Source organism: Giraffa tippelskirchi, chromosome 6, assembly GCF_054371585.1.
Source record: "Giraffa tippelskirchi isolate mGirTip1 chromosome 6, T2T-mGirTip1v1.2.pri, whole genome shotgun sequence".
Lineage (NCBI taxonomy): Eukaryota > Metazoa > Chordata > Mammalia > Artiodactyla > Giraffidae > Giraffa > Giraffa tippelskirchi.
The window spans coordinates 44,722,537-44,740,354 of NC_137280.1; the positions used below are offsets into that span (position 1 = coordinate 44,722,537).

A 17,818-nucleotide genomic window follows, 5' to 3' on the forward strand; every position below is an offset into this window, starting at 1 on the left:
TCTGCAGATTTCTCTCATCCTGCACTGCTGTCTGTGCACACTGCTGAGCTGTCAGAACCTTTTGACCTGTGGCTGATTTTCCTGTAGGTCCGGACCTTGCCCTGAAGCTTCAAAGGCAAGCTGACTTCTAAGGAGCTATAAAACACATTTTGTCAACTCCTTGTCCTCAAACTCCGGGGAAAACAGCAATGAGGTTTACAGTTGTGGAAAATCACCTTAGGCTGGGATTCTGCTAATGCAACAAAGAAAGCAATTTCTGACTCAAAGAAAAGGGAAAGGTGAGTCCCAGGGCACGGAAGAAGTCTGCAAAGACCTATTTCTTTTACTGAACCAGCAGTTTACTGAATCTGCAAGTGATGGCTAATGGAGAGTCACTAGTCCCTGGTGGGCTTCATTCATGAATTTAGCTGCATAATTATACGTAGGGTAGAGAGTCTTGAATATTCATCCACAGGGTTGATTCCAAAACACAATGGATCATCCAGACCCTATGCCTCAGTTGCTGGGGCAGCTTTCTTTGTCGACAATATCTTATGCATCAAAACACTTCCATCGTCCAAGTTCCTGGGCATGCTCAGTAGGACACTCACCTGGTTTCATTTATGTATTGCTAGTTCCCGTCTTTTCTTCTTTCTAAGTCACTTGATATGATAGAGAGGATCTAAGTACCACTGACAAGGAGCCATAAGTTTATCAGTTATAATAAGATAAACAAATAAGAATAAAAAGTTTTCCAGGGATATGTTATGCCAGCAACTAGATGCCTTCAGTAGTTACTTATCTCTTTTCATAAGGAAGTACATTTAATCTTTATTTTTTTCCCCATCTGGGATCATAGCTTTAAAATCAGTGTGGCTGAAGAGGGATAATATTTAAGCACAAATAGATTACGAATGAATCCTGGAAGTTTAGTGATGAAGGAAACATATCAGTTCCCTGTTTCCTACCCTTCTCATGGTTAAACTTTCAGCGCACTGCTCTGCGTGGAGGACTGCACATCATTGCAACGGATAAGAAGAAAGGGTGAGGTGAGAGTGGAAAAACAAAATCACGTTCTTCACTGCCTAAGTATCCAGACTTACTATACTCGTCTCGTGAGAATGGTCAGCTTAATACAGCTCTCTGTCTCATCGCCATATGCCATTAGCCTCTCCTCTGGGCCTCCCAACCCCCTCCCCAAGGCTCCTGCCTCTCAAAAAGAAACATCAGGTTATTTTAAAGCCGTGACCTGAGACGGCCTCTCGGGCAAGCCCTCTGCAGCTGCCTCTGCAGCAATTCTAATCAGACATCTGCAGCAAAACTGCGACAGCTCGAGCCCAGGAAATTCACCCAGGTCTCTATAACCAGACTGGGGGGAGGTCACACTACTCTGCTGCTATAAGAAACATACCATTTGGTCATTATTATTATTAGATCACGTTGATGAATATTATTTCAGACAACTGAAGGAAACCCTTGATCAAAATCACCCCCTAGTCAGCCCATGTGCTTCTCTCTCTGTTCATTTTGTTTGTTGTTCTTGTTGTTGTTCAGTCACTAACAATGTTGGAGATGTGATTCGTAATCAAACCACCTCAGCAAGCCCCTGAGTTCAGGGCCTGCCTGTTCTGTGGTCTCGGGGCAGAAGCCCTATTCCTGCCTTGTGGAGATGCCACGTGGAAAGAAATGGGGTGCAGGAGAGGATACGGGTAGGGTGCAAAGAAAAGGCTCGAGATCAGCAGGTCCCAGAGCTGAGGTTGTTACTCACATGTGTTGGGAAGCATTGGGGTACAGTTCTGAAAACTGTGGGGCCGAGTCCTCGGGGCCGTGGGGCGCCGCGTGGCTGATCACCATCATAATGGGCCTATGGGGATACATTCTCTTAGACATTTTGAAGTAATTAATGCTCTCGTTAGTGATTAAGTCTGTGAAGTAGTCCTGAAACATACATTTGACACAAAACAAAAATTACAAAAGGTGACATTCATCAGATCACATTTGAATACTGCTTTCCCTCAGAAGCAACTCACTGAATGAAGAGGTAAGATCTTAAGCACGAAGAGAAACTGTACTTCCCAAGGAGAAAAAGATCTTCCGGAAACAGAGATCAGTTGCCAGTTATTTTCTAGGGTTGCTAGCATAGTAACACACACAAACATCTTTTTTAAAGTAATATACAATTTAAGAATCAGGGGAAAAAAATAAAAAGTCAAGTCTTGTTTGCCCAAGATAATGATCAGATCTGGCAATACAAATGCTACAGCACATGAAACACCGGATACATATTTCATTCTCAGGTTTCGCTGATGTAATTCGTTGACAAAAAAATTTAATTGCTTCAAGGGCAGGAAATACCCACGCCCACTACAAATTCACAGTTGCAGACACACACACAGACATGCACATGCATACACACATTCACACATAAATGCACACACACACAAAATCTTTTTGTGAAATTAAAAATTCACCTGTGAGAATTACACAATGATTGTCAATGAAAGTCATGACCAAAATCTGAATGCACAGGGAAAAGGGGAAACATTCTATAAATTAGTTTATCTGAAACACTCAATATGGGGAGCAGTTGATTTCCTGCAGATTATACTCTGTTAATTGCATAACTAAAATGATCCAGCTGTTGGGATTAAAGCCTGACTTGTTAATAGAACAATTTAATCTATAATCCAAGGGGCTGATGCAAGACTATAAGAGGAAGAGAGGGAAGAGATGGAATGAAAAGGAAAGAAAAGATGAAAACTGAAAACACCTGCTTCCTCTAAGTGTGTATCATTGGCCTGAAACTCCAGTATAAAGTTAATTCAGAAAGCGCTCAGGCAATGTGCACTGTCAGAGGCTTCTAGGCATGACTAATCGCATGTAGATTCAAGGACCAGAACAGCTGCAAAAGCCATGCCCAAGGGACCAAGCCAATGTCACATGTCCTTCTTAGGACAAGCCCACAGGCTATCACCTCCTTCCATGGAAGTGTCTGTTTCATTCCTTTCTCTTAAAAAAAAAGATCTATATTCTTTTCGACACAGTTGTCTTTGACACTTAATCAGCTGTGATAATGGGCAAGATACACTGATTTAGTCTTTGGAGGGAATCTTGATTACTTTGCTCTCCTTAGGACAACAGGGAAAGAAAGGTTAATAGCTTGAACAAGGAGCATGACAAGTATCCCCACAGATAAAAAATGGGAGCAGTGACAATTAGTGCACTTTGTAGGGTATTGCTGAAACCTGCCTCCAAGGTTTCTGCCAGCTCTCAACTCTGATGAGTTTGGAAACCTATTAGCAATGTTTGTGAATTCATTTGCATGCATTGTTTTCTTGAGGGTATGAAAGGAGACTTACACTTTATCTCCCCTGCCAAGTCCCTTGAGCTCAAATCAGGCCAAGCATAAAGATGGTGATGTGCCAAAATTAGATCAAGTCTCCTCTTTCTGATTTCTACCAATGGCTTTTTCACAGAGATCTATGCTAGTTGGAGCAGATTCTCAGCTTCTTTTAGATAAATGAGGAAGAGATGGACATGGTTAGGAGAGAAGAGGGTATTTTAGGCTAATGAGCAGGCTAAATTTAAAGATGTTTCCCCCTCTACTCCTGCGATCTGGAAATCATTTTAAGTTGGCAATCACAAGAGCTGTGTGGATTTTAAAAAGTCTAATCTGGGATCCATTTGTTAGAGAACTCTGGGACCTGTTCACTTCAGTTTCTATGAATTGATTTGGAAATTCTAGGATTGACTGCCTTACAGACTTCTGTGGGCTCTAGCTGCCATGGGCAGGTGTCCTTGTCAATATCAAAGTGTGGTAAAAGCAAAGAATGTGGTTTCCCAACTTTTGAGTTTTGCACTTGTCTTTTCTTATTCTTACATCTAAATCTGAAGCCACAGACAGAATATACTCTCACCCTAATAAAAAGCAAAACAGTACAAGATGAACATCTGCTTATGCGGACAAGTCTTCTAGAGGGGGGAAAACCAAAAATTATCACAAGACAGAGTGGAAGCATCTACGATTTTTTTGATAATACTTTCATCAAAGGCTGATTGCCTTTCATCCTAATGAAGGGGGAAAAAAAAACCCCACTATTCAACATCAGTGTTCCCTGAGAGCCTTTTTCTTGCCTGGAGTTTAAAATTATCTTAAAATTTCTCATTCTAAAACTGTGAGAACATAGAAAGCCAATCTCCTGGATAGGCTAACATACTGAAAATTACTTTCTCCCATTATGCATGAAGTAAATTGATGTAGTGTAAAAGTGCCTGAAAATTACCTTCGCATAATCAAATCCATGCTTTTCTTTGATGCCATTGCGACAAACAGTGTAATTATAGAAACGAGAATTCTTGATTAATCCAAGCCATTCTCGCCACCCAGGAGGGATGTAGCTGCCATTATATTCATTGAGGTATTTTCCAAAAAAGGCTGCAAGGGGGAAAGAAGGATTATTTTCTCATATGAAATGATCAATCATAACTAAATGCATCGACATGAAATTATGTCTTGAAAAAAAGACAGTGAAACAAAAGTTAACCTAGGTAACAGTGGATGCCAAGGTAACATTCGCATAATAGTCTGATTCTTTGGCAAGGTGACCCACATACATTTTCCTTTTGAGTAAGTAAGAATAGTGCCTAGGTACATGGATAGTTTATATAAATAAAGTATAGTTTAATAAAATCACCATCAGGTTCATGATACTTTGAATGCATGTATTTTTTGTGGTCCTTCCAGGATAAAAGCAGAATGAATCTTTTTGATAAGTTTATATAATAATCAGAGAAGTAGCCGGTGTGAGATGCGGAGTACTGGAAGTTGTCTTTGGGGTAAGTTTTCCAACATATCACTTGAAAGTTGTGAATTACAAAAACGTTATTGAAAAACTTGTCTTTGTTTTTGCCTATCAGGACAGTACGTATTTTCCCAGTCAAAGAACCTTCGTAAACTCAGTTTCTATGGGATGTGGTCAGTGCCTTTATGTCACATGTATTATATTATCATCTTGTTTGCATTGTGTATATTTTACAAATGTGTGCTTATTACTGATAATCAAAAATTCTAGGAACATGGGGTTACAACCTTGATGATGAATTTTCATAGAATTACAGTAAAATGGAAATATTGATATACGTGCCACAAAAACACCACTGCTCAACCAGATGCCTTCCATGTCAAACCCACTTTCTGGCTTCATTACAGATGCCTCCACTTACATACATGAAGAAAGTTCTTGGATGACTGGCTCAGAATGATGAAAACAGATCCTGGAATCCAGGCACTTTATTAGTATTGCTCTTAAAGCACATGTTTCTGAATCTCAAACTTATCCAATATATTTCACTCCTGGGTCTTTATGGAATCTCTATTTAGCTTGACTTCATCTTTGATACATAACCACCAGTAGAATATCTCCATCTGAATGTTTTTCTTGCTCCTAACGCAATTGTCCAGAATGGAATGAATAACCTTCCCATGTACTTCTTTAGAAAGCCTTTAATTCTCAGAGTGGCATCATCACTCACCAGGTGTGGCCACCCAGCACTTTCCCTACCTCACCTACCCCTTTGCTCACCTGGCTATGTAGCACTTGCTGCCTGTAGGCTCTATGTGGGTCAGAGCTCTGGGACCTCTCACTCTTTCTCTGACTTGACACCCCTCCTGGGGGCCCACAGATTCCTGACCATCTCTCCTATGCATGCTCCAGGGTCTTTCCACTCTCACCATCAGCTTCCTGAAGACCAGCTCAGGTCACACCACCTTCTCGCAATCTTGGATGAAGAATCATGGTGAGTTTAACAGCTTGCCATCCAAGGCCTTCCTTCTGTCTGGACAAGATCCCTCTCTGGACAAGATCCCTTCCTTTCCAACCCCATCTTGCACATCTCTGTGATGCATACCTCTCCCCAGCAACTGTGTTGCCTCTAGGCGTTCTGGTTTCCACCTTTCCACCTTTGCTTGTGCTGTTCTCTTGGTCTCCCTCTCTACGAATCAGGCCAGAACAGATGCCATTTCACTCCCAGTTTTTGCACTGATTCCATAGGACTTTATCTCTGTGGCTCTGATGTCACATTCTCACCCTTCCTTGTGGAACAGTTATCTTCATGTATAAGCCTTATCTCCCTTATGTTGTTGTTTAGTCACTAAGTCAACTCTGAATCTTTTGCAACCCCATGGATTGTAGCTCACCAGGCTGCTTTGTCCTTGGGATTTCCCAGGCAAGAATACTGGAGTGGGGTGCCATTTTCTCCTCCAGGGGATCTTCCCAACCCACACTGCAGGCAGATTATTTCCGCTAAGCCACTGGGGAAGCCAATATCCCTTATACTGTAAGGTTTTTTTCAGACAAACACTGCCTTGATCTCATCTGTGTGCACTCTCCTCCCATCCTAGCATATAGTCTAGGGGCTCCATTAATTTTAGTTTCTTGAACTGGGGTTCATGGACCCCCACATATTCTGGGAACTCTACAAGTTCTGGACTTGTTAAATTTCGTGTTTTCAATTGAGTAATGATTTTTCAAAAAAGCTAATTTGGTCAAAATATTTTCATAGAGTAGAGCTTCAGAGGTGAAAAAGTTGATACTTTTCTTTGGATTTATTTTCTTTGAAGAGTTGACTCAAGTCTGAGGAACACAGCAATGTTTGTTTACTTGCTGAATGAATGTTTATACGTTGAATCTGCAAATGACTGAATCAATCAGGTGGTCCCTTAGTCAAACATCCACAGCTTCAGGATTCTGCCAGGGCCCCTGAGCAGACAGATGGGCATGGAACAAAGTGTCAGAGGGTCTCACGTCAGCTGTGACTCAGGATTTCCCTCTGAACTTCCTATGAGCTGTAGGAATTCTTTTAATGAGATGTTCTCATCTTCAGAGACTAACCACCTTCTCACACTGAACCACAGATGATTTTCCTTTCTGACAAAATGCAAAGGGACTTAAGAGTCCCAGGCAGCAGACCAAGGCCACACTCTACCAGCATGACTTCAGAATGGGACTATTTCCAGAAGCCTTTCACTTGATAACCCAGAGCCCAGCTCTTTCCCCTGGCCTGCTCCTCATCCTCAGGGTTTTTTTCCCCACTTTTCCCTCTTTTTATAAAAGATCATAGTGGTTTGGAATATAAAGCCTGGAGCCAGCCTGCCTGGGTTCAAATCCTGGCTCTGCTACTTACCAATTATATGTCCAGAGGTGACTTACTTAACCTCTTTCTAATTCTAATTCTCTTGTTGGAAAACCATGAAGAAGATGATGATAATAGTGGAAGAGATATTGTGAGGATGAAAATGAATTAATACATATGTAAAGCACTGAAAACAGTACCTGGCGCATAAGGAGGGCTTATTAAATGCTGCCACTGTTGGTACTGGGTTGGCAAAAAAGTTTGTTCAGGTTTTTCCACATCTTACGAACCTTTTGGCCAACCCAATATTATGATTTTTGTTTGTTGTTTAGTTGCTAAGTCATGTCCGACTCTTTTTAATTTCATGGACTGTAGATGGCTAGGCTTCTCTGTCCATGGAATTCCCCAGGCAAGAATACTGGAGTGGCTGCCCTTTCCTCCTCCAGGGGAATCCTCCTGACTCAGGGATAGAACCCAATTCTTCTGCATTGGCAGGCAGATTCTTTACCATTGAGCTACCTGGGTAGCCCCAATATTATGATTACCATCACCATGATCATTAGCCTTTCAACTCTGGGTTCTGATTTAAATAACGTACCCTCCTGAAGTGCAAGGAAATTCTATTCTAGAGTTCTGCCCCTGTGCATCTGAAAACATCACTGGAGAGGTTACACAGTTTTCTTCCCTAATTTGATTCATTTTTGTAGCAACAAATTCTCTCCCAATTGGCTGACATTTTCTTGCTTAATTAGTTTTTTAGATTTTTTTTTTTCTTGGTACTTTTAGTTTTGTTCTCTGGTTTTTCCCCCTCTCAAGGAAGCCAGACCAAGTCATTCCTGCCCTTTCCTCATTGTTTTACTCATTAGGTTATTTAGGACTGTTTTCTACCCATTGCCATGGCTATCGCCCTTTCCCTTAATCCTCCCCTTATAAACAATTCCTTTAAGTCTCTTAATAGCCCCTGTTATTCACTTCAGAACTCCCTCCAGGTTTTCTGTGTCTTTGTGTTAATGGAGTGTAAAAAATGTACTCACTATTCCAAATGTGTCCTCACCCATCACTCTTGGCTCCAAGGGAGATGGGACCTCATGCATCATGAGGCAGTACCCAGTGTTGTCAGTGTCAAGTTACTCAGCCTTCAGTGTTGCCTTCGAACACTGAGGCTTATTTGTAATTACCCCTGGTCTCTTTCAACAACACTTCCTGGCAGTGCTCTGCAATTGATTATCTGGGCTTCTAATTATTTTCCTCCAGATGCACTAAATTTCTTCCTCCCTCTCAAAGGTGAACTTCGTTTTCTTGCCCATATTGCCATTATATTACATGCAGTTTGAAGTTTTTCAATCCTTTAGCTTTGGCAATTCAACTCAACTACTGTCTGAATATGTCACTAGCACACCATCTACCCCTCCTCTCTTCTCTGGGCCATTAAACACTTCCCTTCACAGCTGTTTAGAAGGTGGAAGTTGGGGTTGGGTGACAGCAAGAAAGATCAGAAAGACCTGATCATAATGACTGTTGACTTCAGTCCACACTACTTCTGTCCAAAACTACTTGTTACACAACACTTAGAAAAATTTCCTTGAACTATTTGAGGCAAAAGCTTTTATTTTTAGATTTGCAATAGTAACTACATATACAAAAGATTTCTGATGCTGTAGAGAAGTCAAATGTTATTTAATATAACAAATAATATACCAATTGAGCTCTCACTCTTTTCAATGATTAGATTTGGGGTGGCAGAATTTCACTAATAGTAACTATAAATTTACATAATTTTGAACCAAGTTAAAATTATGGTTTAGTCTTCCATCACCTCGTACACATGAGTTTGGTTTCCCCAACTAGACTGGAAGTCTAGCAAAGACAGGAATCTTACTTTATATCTCTTCATGGATCAAAGTCTACTATAGTTTTAAGCATGCTGCTGCTGCTGCTAAGTCGCTTCTGCTGCTGCTGCTGCTAAGTCGCTTCAGTCTTGTCCGACTCTGTGCGACCCCATAGACGGCAGCCCACCAGGCTCCCCCATCCCTGAGATTCTCCAGGCAAGAACACTGGGGTGGGTTGCCATTTCCTTCTCCAGTGCATGAAAGTGAAAAGTGAAACTGAAGTCGCTCAGTCGTGTCCGACTCGTAGCGACCCCATGGACTGCAGCCTATCAGGCTCCTCCGTCCATGGGATTTTCCAGGCAAGAGTACTGGAGTGGGGTGCCATTGCCTTCTCCGGCTAAGTCGCTTCAGTCGTGTCCAACTCAGTGCGACCTCATAGACAGCAGCCCATCAGGCTCCCCTGTCCCTGGGATTCTCCAGGCAAGAACACTGGAGTGGGTTGCCATTTCCTTCTCCAATGCATGAAAGGGAAAAGTGAAAGTGAAGTCGCTCAGTCGTGTCCGACTCTTAGCGACCCCATGGACTGCAGCCTACCAGGCTCCTCCGTCCATGGGATTTTCCAGGCGAGAGTACTGGAGTGGGTTGCCATTGTGTGACTCAATTAATAGCATACTATGGTATGCTACATCTTGTTTTTGGGTACTTATCAAAAATCCATAATACCATCATTCATAAAAATAAGAATATTAGTTTGTTTTACTTTTAGTGAACTCTATTAATACATTTTAAAACATCTCATATTAGAGAATAAATATACTTGCCATAAGTAACATGGGGACTTCCTGGTGGCTCAGGCTGTAAAGAATCTGACTGAAATGCAGAAAACCTGGAATCTATCTCTGGGTCTGGAAGATCCCCTGGAGAAGGGAATGGCAACCCATTCCAGTATTCCTGCTTGGAGAATTCCATGGACAGAGAAGCCTGGCAGGCTACAGTCTATGGGACTGTGTAGAATCGGACACGCCTGAGCGACTTTCATTTCACTTCATAAGTAACATAAGTAAATTTTATAATGTAAAAAGACACATAAAAAATTTATTACTTTGTGGTGTTTTGTTACAAAAATAATTCTCTACATAACAATTTTATTGCAGGTCTCTATTAAATATTGTCCCTTCCACCCCAGTGATATGAAGCAAAATTAGTATGACTAAAATTTAATTCACCTGTGAATTTACAAATCCTGTGTTATGATTATAATTTGAGCACTACAATTTTTAAAGGAATCAGTATGATTACAGTGATTATAATAAAATTACAATATAATTTTGGATAGGAAAGAGAACTAAGGAGTCCTTCTAGTCCTATCTCTGCATTCTATATGTTAGAAAACTGGCCTGGAAAAGTTCTCAAAATAAGTTCAAGGCAGAGTAAGGATGTGATTCCAGTTCTCCACCATTTGGTTCAGGGTTTTTTCCCCTAATACTTGATGCTACATCTCAATTATGGATTATTACTGTCACTTTAAAATTTATGCCAGGTTTTACATTCATGTCTCTACTCAAAAGAAATTTAAACTAAAAATTTTTGAGTGGATAATCAGGTGGAATTTTCCTTTTTATGATGGATAATCCAATATTGTTACCATTTCACTTAGAACATAAAATGCAATAGAAATGTTATTGTATTTTCCCTTCTTAAACATTTAAGCTGTTGTAAAGTCATATTTTCCATGAGTAAAGTTATAAAAATTTAGGTTATAGTCAGTCTGAAAATATGCCTTGGTTCTGAAAAAAGAAAATAATGTCATACAATGGTAAATACAATACTGGATCAATTCAATTCATTTAAATCCATGTACTCTGGATACCTCACAAAATAAGCCTCTCAGTAGTTTGTCTTCTCTGAGTTGTTCTTCGTAAAACTGATTACTCCTTTGTGCTTCTCGCTAGATGGATATTTATGTATAATACAGCTTCCATCATTATTTTTTCAATGTTCTCAGCTAATGTTCTAAATGATGCGCTTATTGTTGGGAAAACAATAAAATCTTTATATATTGGCTCCCCCCCCCACTAGTTTAGTGGTTCATAAATAATTATGCTGGTTTAAAACCTACACACCAATTCTCTTAATTTCCTGAGATGTCTGTCATCCTGATGTGCTTATTTGTAGATTCTCAGATGAATCTCTGTCCCTGGTTGGATTGATAATTATTGTCACAGAGACATCTTTACTTCCAAATTGTCTGAGACATATCAATATTTTCCCATTAAAGATGAATTTAAATTATATAGCTCATTATTTATCACTGCTGCTATGGCCTTCCAATTTTTACCTTTTCCGATTTACTAGTGGGCACTCTCAAAATTTATTTTCCTGGGTGCATATCACCCATTTTCTACTCCTAGCAGAGTGTTTGAAAAAGTCTTAAGCATTTGGAAAAGTCCTGTTTTCCTTAAAGAATTCCTTTTACTTTGTAGGATGACTCACTGTAAATTCCATTATTACCTAAGTGTATAGACCCCAGGGAAGAAGGTTGGCTACAGAATATGAGTTAATTTCCAGAAGCAAATCTCCTCTTCCTGAAGAAGAGAACTGACTGAAGCAGGCCCAATGGACTGCACCACAGGACTGCTAGTTGTCCCTGGGAAAGGCTAATTGTCTGCAGTTTCCTCCTAGACCTAACCCACAAGACTAGGGTACCATACTGGAACAAGAGCCCTAAAGACCAAGGTCTTGTTGCTCACTCTTCCTAGTAGAACATTAGAGGGGTCATTTTCAGCAAGTCCCCTTATCTTGTGGGTCTAAATTTGTTCATCTGATGGGACTTCCCTGGTGGCCCAGTGATTAGCACTTTGTGCTTCCAATGTAGGGGGCACTGATTCGATCCTTGGTCAGGGAACTAAGATCCTACATGCCTCTTGGGCAGTGTGGCCAAAAAGTAAAAATTTACAAAAAAGTTGTGGAATATTTAAGTTTTTTTATCTGTATATGCTTAGTTGCTCAGTCCTGTATGATTCTTTGTGATCCCATGGACTGTATCCCACCTGGCTGCTTTTTGCCTGGGATTCTCCAGGCAAGAATACTAGCATGGGTTGCCATTCCCTTCTCCAGGGAATCTTTCAGACCCAGGGATTGAACTCGGGTCTCCTCCATTGCAGGCAGATTCTTTATCATTTGAGAATAAAAGAACTGAACAAAATTATTTCTGAGGTTTATTCAAGCTCTTGTAACCCACTGTAAGGTGGATACAGCATAGGATAATTTAAACAAGTACCAGAATACACTCCACTTCTTAGAAGCAATGGATTTGTTTTTTCTTGGTGACCCAATGAACTTTGTACTGGATGGCGTTTCCATTTTTGCTTTTGCAATCTGGAAGTTTAGCTTCAAATATGCAGCCTTTCTCTACAATTCTGTGGCATGTCTATGGTTTGTATATTAACCTTTGCCTTGATATGAACTGGTTCTACCCTCCATTTCTACTCGACAGGGTCCTTATTGCTCTGTATCCTGTTATGTTTTATGTGTCTCTATCAGGCACTTTGGAATGAGGCATGATAGAAACATATGTCAGGAAATAAGATAATGGGAAGAAGAAAGATGGAGTCAGGTGTGCTAGATTCAGTCTGTCACTGACTAGCTTGTGACCTCAGACCAACTTCTTCACTGGCAATACGGGCAAATCCTTTCAAGGCTGCAGGAAGAATTAGGTGAGAAAACTCAGCTAAAATGCCTGGTACAGAGGAAGCAAGCACCAAATATCAGTCTCCTATTTTTCCCCTTTCTTTCTGATGGCCCACCTTTACTGAAGTATAACTGACAATCAAAAATTGTAAGGTTTATAACCCAAGGGCCCACTATACAAAAACACTGTGAAACAGGAATCATTGCCAAGCCAATCAACATACTCATCCCCTTACATGTTCAGTAGTTTCCATTATTTTCTATTGTGAAAAGAACATCCAAGATCTAGCCTCTTAGCAAATTTCAAGTACACAGTGAAACACTGTCAACTATAGCCAAACCACTGTTCACTCTCTCTCCGGACTTCTTTTCATTCTTCCCTTCCTTGATTTGGTCCTGAAATGTATCAGCAAGCCCTAGTCAACAGCTCTAAGTCTCAGCGGGGTTCTCTTTGTCACCCACATCTCTGTTTCCTAGGACAGACACCAACCACGTTGGTCTGGATATGATGGGTGTTCTAACTCCCTAGGTTCAAACTCTCCCTGTCTCTGCTACTAGGAATTAAATTACAGGGACAGTGAGAGTTGAAAGACACTGACTTCACACAATGCTTCCCATGAATAAAACACAATTTGGTGGTCAAAATCAGGAGTCAGGCATCAGGGGACCATTTCTGATTTTGCTTCTGAGCTGGTCACATGGTATTTGAAATCCTCACCTCAGTTATAAAATGGAGCCAAGTACATTTGCTGTTTATGAACCCTACAGGGATGTTGGAGAGACTTGGAAATTGCTTTAGAGCTCTCAGATGAAAGGTGCTATAAATTTAAACCACTTATGTGGGAAAACACTCAGGATAAGGCTCTCAGAGTAACCTAGTTTCTTTCCGAAGCACAAGCAGACACCTTTGAGACTCATGGGAGGAGTTCCTTCTGTGAGTGGAGACTTTGAGATGTCTGCGGATGACAATGCTATCATCTCCACAGTCAGTATTTTCATCCATAAATAACAAGTATTAAGTGCCCACAAGGTGCTCTGCACAGAAGCCAATGGCCACATAGTTCCTAAATCCAGCAGGAAAGATTAATTTCATTTTTAGAAGACATTTGAGAGAGAATACCTTTATCCAAAATCCTTTCCTTTTAAATCTTCAGAATAGAGAATCTGCAGACTTGAAAATCATTTCCAACAAGTTTTTAATGATGACACCCTGAATTCTTATGAATAAGTCTAGTTGGTTCCAAAAAAATTATTTTCCATTACAGCCCTCAATCAATATCTGGGTTTCCTTTCCTAAAAAAATGCTCAGACTATGTCTTTCTCACTCCTAATTCTATTAAAATGGTTCCACTGCCCCAAAGATAGTGGACACTGTGCTGTCTAATAAAATATGGTAGCTATTGGCCACATGTAGCTAAGTCTAAAATAATAAAAAATAAATAAAAATTAAAAAAAAAGAAATGCTCAGAAAACCTAATGAGAGCATTTAAATGCTTGGGGAATAAAGGCTTTGGGTCAATCATACAGGAAGGAGCCTTGCTTACTTCTTAGAATGACTGGCATGATGTTCACAGTCTCTCTGGAAGGAGGTCCCTAGTATGCAAGACATCAGTTAACCACACCCCTCATCTATGTAGGTTAAACACTGATAAAAGGTGTACCATGGGATGGATGACCTCCTTTCCTGGAAAATAAGGGTGAACATTTGAGATCTAAAAGTAACCACAATGAAGCTAAAGAAAAGCAGAATCCTATTAATTATGAGTAAGTAAATAGGTGAATTAATAAGGTACACCTCATTGGATTATTTCATTCAGCTATTTATGAATTCAGTAAATAATTTTGATAATCTGCTGTGTCCCAGATCCTGGGATAGGTGCTCTGCATGAAAGAAGTTGGTGCCAGGACCTGGAAATTTGGGAGGTTGAGGTAAGCAGGCTCATGGCATAGAAACTCTTCTGTTGCAGTTTGTCTAGAAAATTCCAGTTGCTGGGTGCTCTGATGGAACAGAGGACCCTGGCAGGCTACAGTCCATGGGATCGCAAAGAGTAGGACATGACTTAGTGACTGAGCACACACATGCATGTGCTGATGGGGACAACTTTTTCTTCATGTGTCCACTGAGAATCATTCTGACTTTTCTCTAAGGGATCTCTGGCTGGGACATTCATCAGAGAGAAAAGTAAGGGATGCGAAGGGAGACAAGTCTAGACTCCTTCCATTTAGGGACCAATTGGAAGTTCACAGATTTCATCACATAGTGCATTTTTCTGAGATGCGTTACCAGAGTTCATGGAATTGAAGGCCTGGAAGTTTCCCTTTACCTGTTCTGTAGCCGGTGCTGTTCAGATAGACAGCAAACGTCCGAGGCTCGTGCACCGCCTGCCAGGAGGGGGAAGAGCAGTTCTCGTTGTTGGTGTAGATGTTGTGGTTATGCACGTACTTGCCAGTGAGCATGGAGGAGCGGGAGGGGCAGCACATGGGCGTGGTCACGAAGGCATTGATGAAGGTGGCCCCCCCACGCTCCATAATCTTTCTGGTTTTGTTCATGACTTGCAGGGACCCTGAAAGGCACAAGGCCAGCACTGTTTAGCATACAATCACCCACTGACTTCATGTCACTCTGTTCCCCTGACTTGTTAATGCCCCTTCCTTGGCTTGAAGGAGTCTGTGATTGGACCAGTTCTCATTTCCAGGACACAGTGCAGCACTGGGGATACTATCATCTCAAGTATTTTGCAGAATAACAAACACATTTCGGCTTCTCCCTTCTTTAATCACAAAGGAAAAAACTGCAGGCTCATCTGATCATTAAAGCTAGAATTTTAGAGATGGAGTAGATTCAAAGGCCAGCAGCACTTTGAAGTTGATTAGAGAGCATCAAAACTCCTAGCCCACCAAACTCACACCAGCTACAAACACTGCAGAAAAGATGGATAGAGTACTTTTATCATATCAAACAAAAGAGGGAAAAATTTCTTCAGTTAAGTAGAAGTTCATCCAAAATGCCTGTGTTTAACTAAAAAAAAAAAATCTCCAATGCAACTTGGTAACCCCTAGTAAACTCACCACCTACCTGGCAGTTTTTCTATCAGGATCACACGATCAGTTTATGTTTTTGCCTGTTTCCACGTCATTTAAAAAGATGGACTGTTTGCTTATGAAAGAGCTGTGATTCTATTGCATTCAAAAGTATTTGCATTAGCAGTAAAATATTCCATTTGAACGCTAAAGGATGAAATTGTACATAAGATTGCCGAGAAAGAAAGAAAAAACTCTTTTGATTACTCAATCCAGCCAAACATGGCAGCTGAATCCCATCCAAATACTGCAGGAAAAAAAAAAAAAGCTCAGGCCAGAATTCAATAGTCTTTTCAGGACTTGTCAAGAAATGCACTACAGAGCACTACAGCCAAGCCCATTGCATTTCAATCCTGGAGCCTCACATTTCCAACAGGTCCTACTTCTTCCAAAGAAAGGGAGAAAGTCTATGTCGTTTTCCAACAAGGAAGGAAATCATAATGCAAACCAGGCAAGCATTCAGAGCAGAAGAGAAGTGTGCAGCCATCCAAAAAGCCACAGTCGGCCTCATCTTTTTTCACATACGCGCTTTTACCGTTTACATGAAAACAGAAAAGACGGTTTCTAATTGTGTCTCCTTAGAGCTCTCTAGAGTATGCCTCACAGAGGAGGATTCCAAACTGCTTTTTCTGCCCTGGTTGTCTTCAGAAGATCAAGCAAATTATTTTTTTGCTATCGATGAATAACATGTAGTGAGTGCCCACTTCATGCTGAGCATTCATTCTACTGACCTCAACTCTCTGGACTGGCCCCGCAAGTATAGCATTAACAAAAGCAATGGGAGGTTTTCTGCTGCCTCCAATCTTCACTAGTAAACTATCTAACAAGAACTTATATATGAAGATTGCTTGGAGATATTTGCAAAGTGAGGTAGTGTGGATACAGCAGTAGCAGGGCATATAAAGACAGTGGGGACAGGAGGCAATAGATGAGAACAATAGATGAGAACAACTGGAAGGAAAGGAGGAAGAACTCGGGATGAGCTAAGTGCATCGTCGGGGGCATGTGTGGTGGTATGTGCAGTGCACTGGAGGTGGGAAGAAGTAAGTGGAGTGATGAAAATGGCACATGAGTTTTCTGGAATGAAAACGGAAATGAAGACTTCTCTTGATGTAATGGGTGGCAGAGCTAGCAAATAGCTTGGCGGCTGGGGAGAGACATTCGGCTTTGACAGAACAGACAAAATGATGGCAGAGTAAGATCACTGTCAAAGGCATGAAGGGCATGTTATGATAAAAGTCTTTGAGACGTATTGCTATGATAATGGAGGTATGTACACTGCCGAGGAAACAGGCTGGTCCATCAAAGGTATGGCCAAGAGGTTGCTGAAACCCTCAGGTTGTGGGGTGATAAGAACTTGAATGGCATTGTGCTTCTACAATAGAATGACTCTTAAGAAGCAGAACTAAGAGCTTCCCTGGTGGTCCAGTGGTAAGAATGCAGGGTAGACACCAGTTTTATCCATGGTCCAGGAGGAGCCCTCACGCCGCAGGGCAACTAAGCCCACGTAACAACAACTACTGAAGCCCACTCACCATAAAGCCCATGCGCTGCAACAAGGGAAACCACTGTAATGAGAGGCCAGTGCACCTGCATCTAGAGAGTAGCCCTCACTCTCTGCAACTAGAGAAAGCCTGCGCACAGCCAAAAATAAAAAGAATAAATAATTTAAAAAAGATACTTATTAAAAAAAATAGAAGACCCAAGAGATGCTGTAATGTATCAGAAGGCTGTGTGTTGACTAACACTTTTCAGCTTGGGAAGAAAACTGGATAAGTAATGGTTTCACTGTTGCTCAAGAAGTAACTTGACAAGAACTATGCCCTACAGAAGATCAAAGAAGTGCACATTAGAAATGTTGTGTTTTATATTTATGTTAGTTGATCATAAAAGGGATAGAGCTTGGAATAAATACATGCAATGAAACATAGGAGTGGGGAGAGAGTTCGAGGTCCATGTCAAAGTCCATTCACTTATTCTTTTCTCCTCTTTAGAAATCTGAAGTGATTACTTATGGTAACAGCTTGAATTTTGAGAAAACTTAGCAAACACTATTGACCAATTTTTATTGCCTAATGGTCTCTTCATGTCAGAGAATGACTTCTCGG

At 40.9% G+C, this 17,818-nt stretch overlaps 1 protein-coding gene across 9 annotated transcripts in view; it reads right to left on the minus strand.

The window, feature by feature from the left end:
• The window catches only part of SULF1 (sulfatase 1), a 211,122-nt gene that overhangs the window by 80,594 nt on the left and 112,710 nt on the right, over positions 1-17,818 (minus strand). For 7 of the 9 annotated variants that reach the window (XM_081501819.1, XM_081501817.1, XM_081501812.1 and 4 more), the window contains 3 exons: positions 14,954-15,193; positions 4,263-4,414; positions 1,748-1,917 (listed from right to left, as the gene is read on the minus strand). In XM_081501819.1, coding sequence (XP_081357945.1) covers positions 1,748-1,917; positions 4,263-4,414; positions 14,954-15,193 — 562 coding nt within the window. The remainder of the gene's footprint in view (positions 1-1,747; positions 1,918-4,262; positions 4,415-14,953; positions 15,194-17,818) is intronic. The other 2 variants (XM_081501820.1, XM_081501814.1) reach the window with 1 other exon arrangement.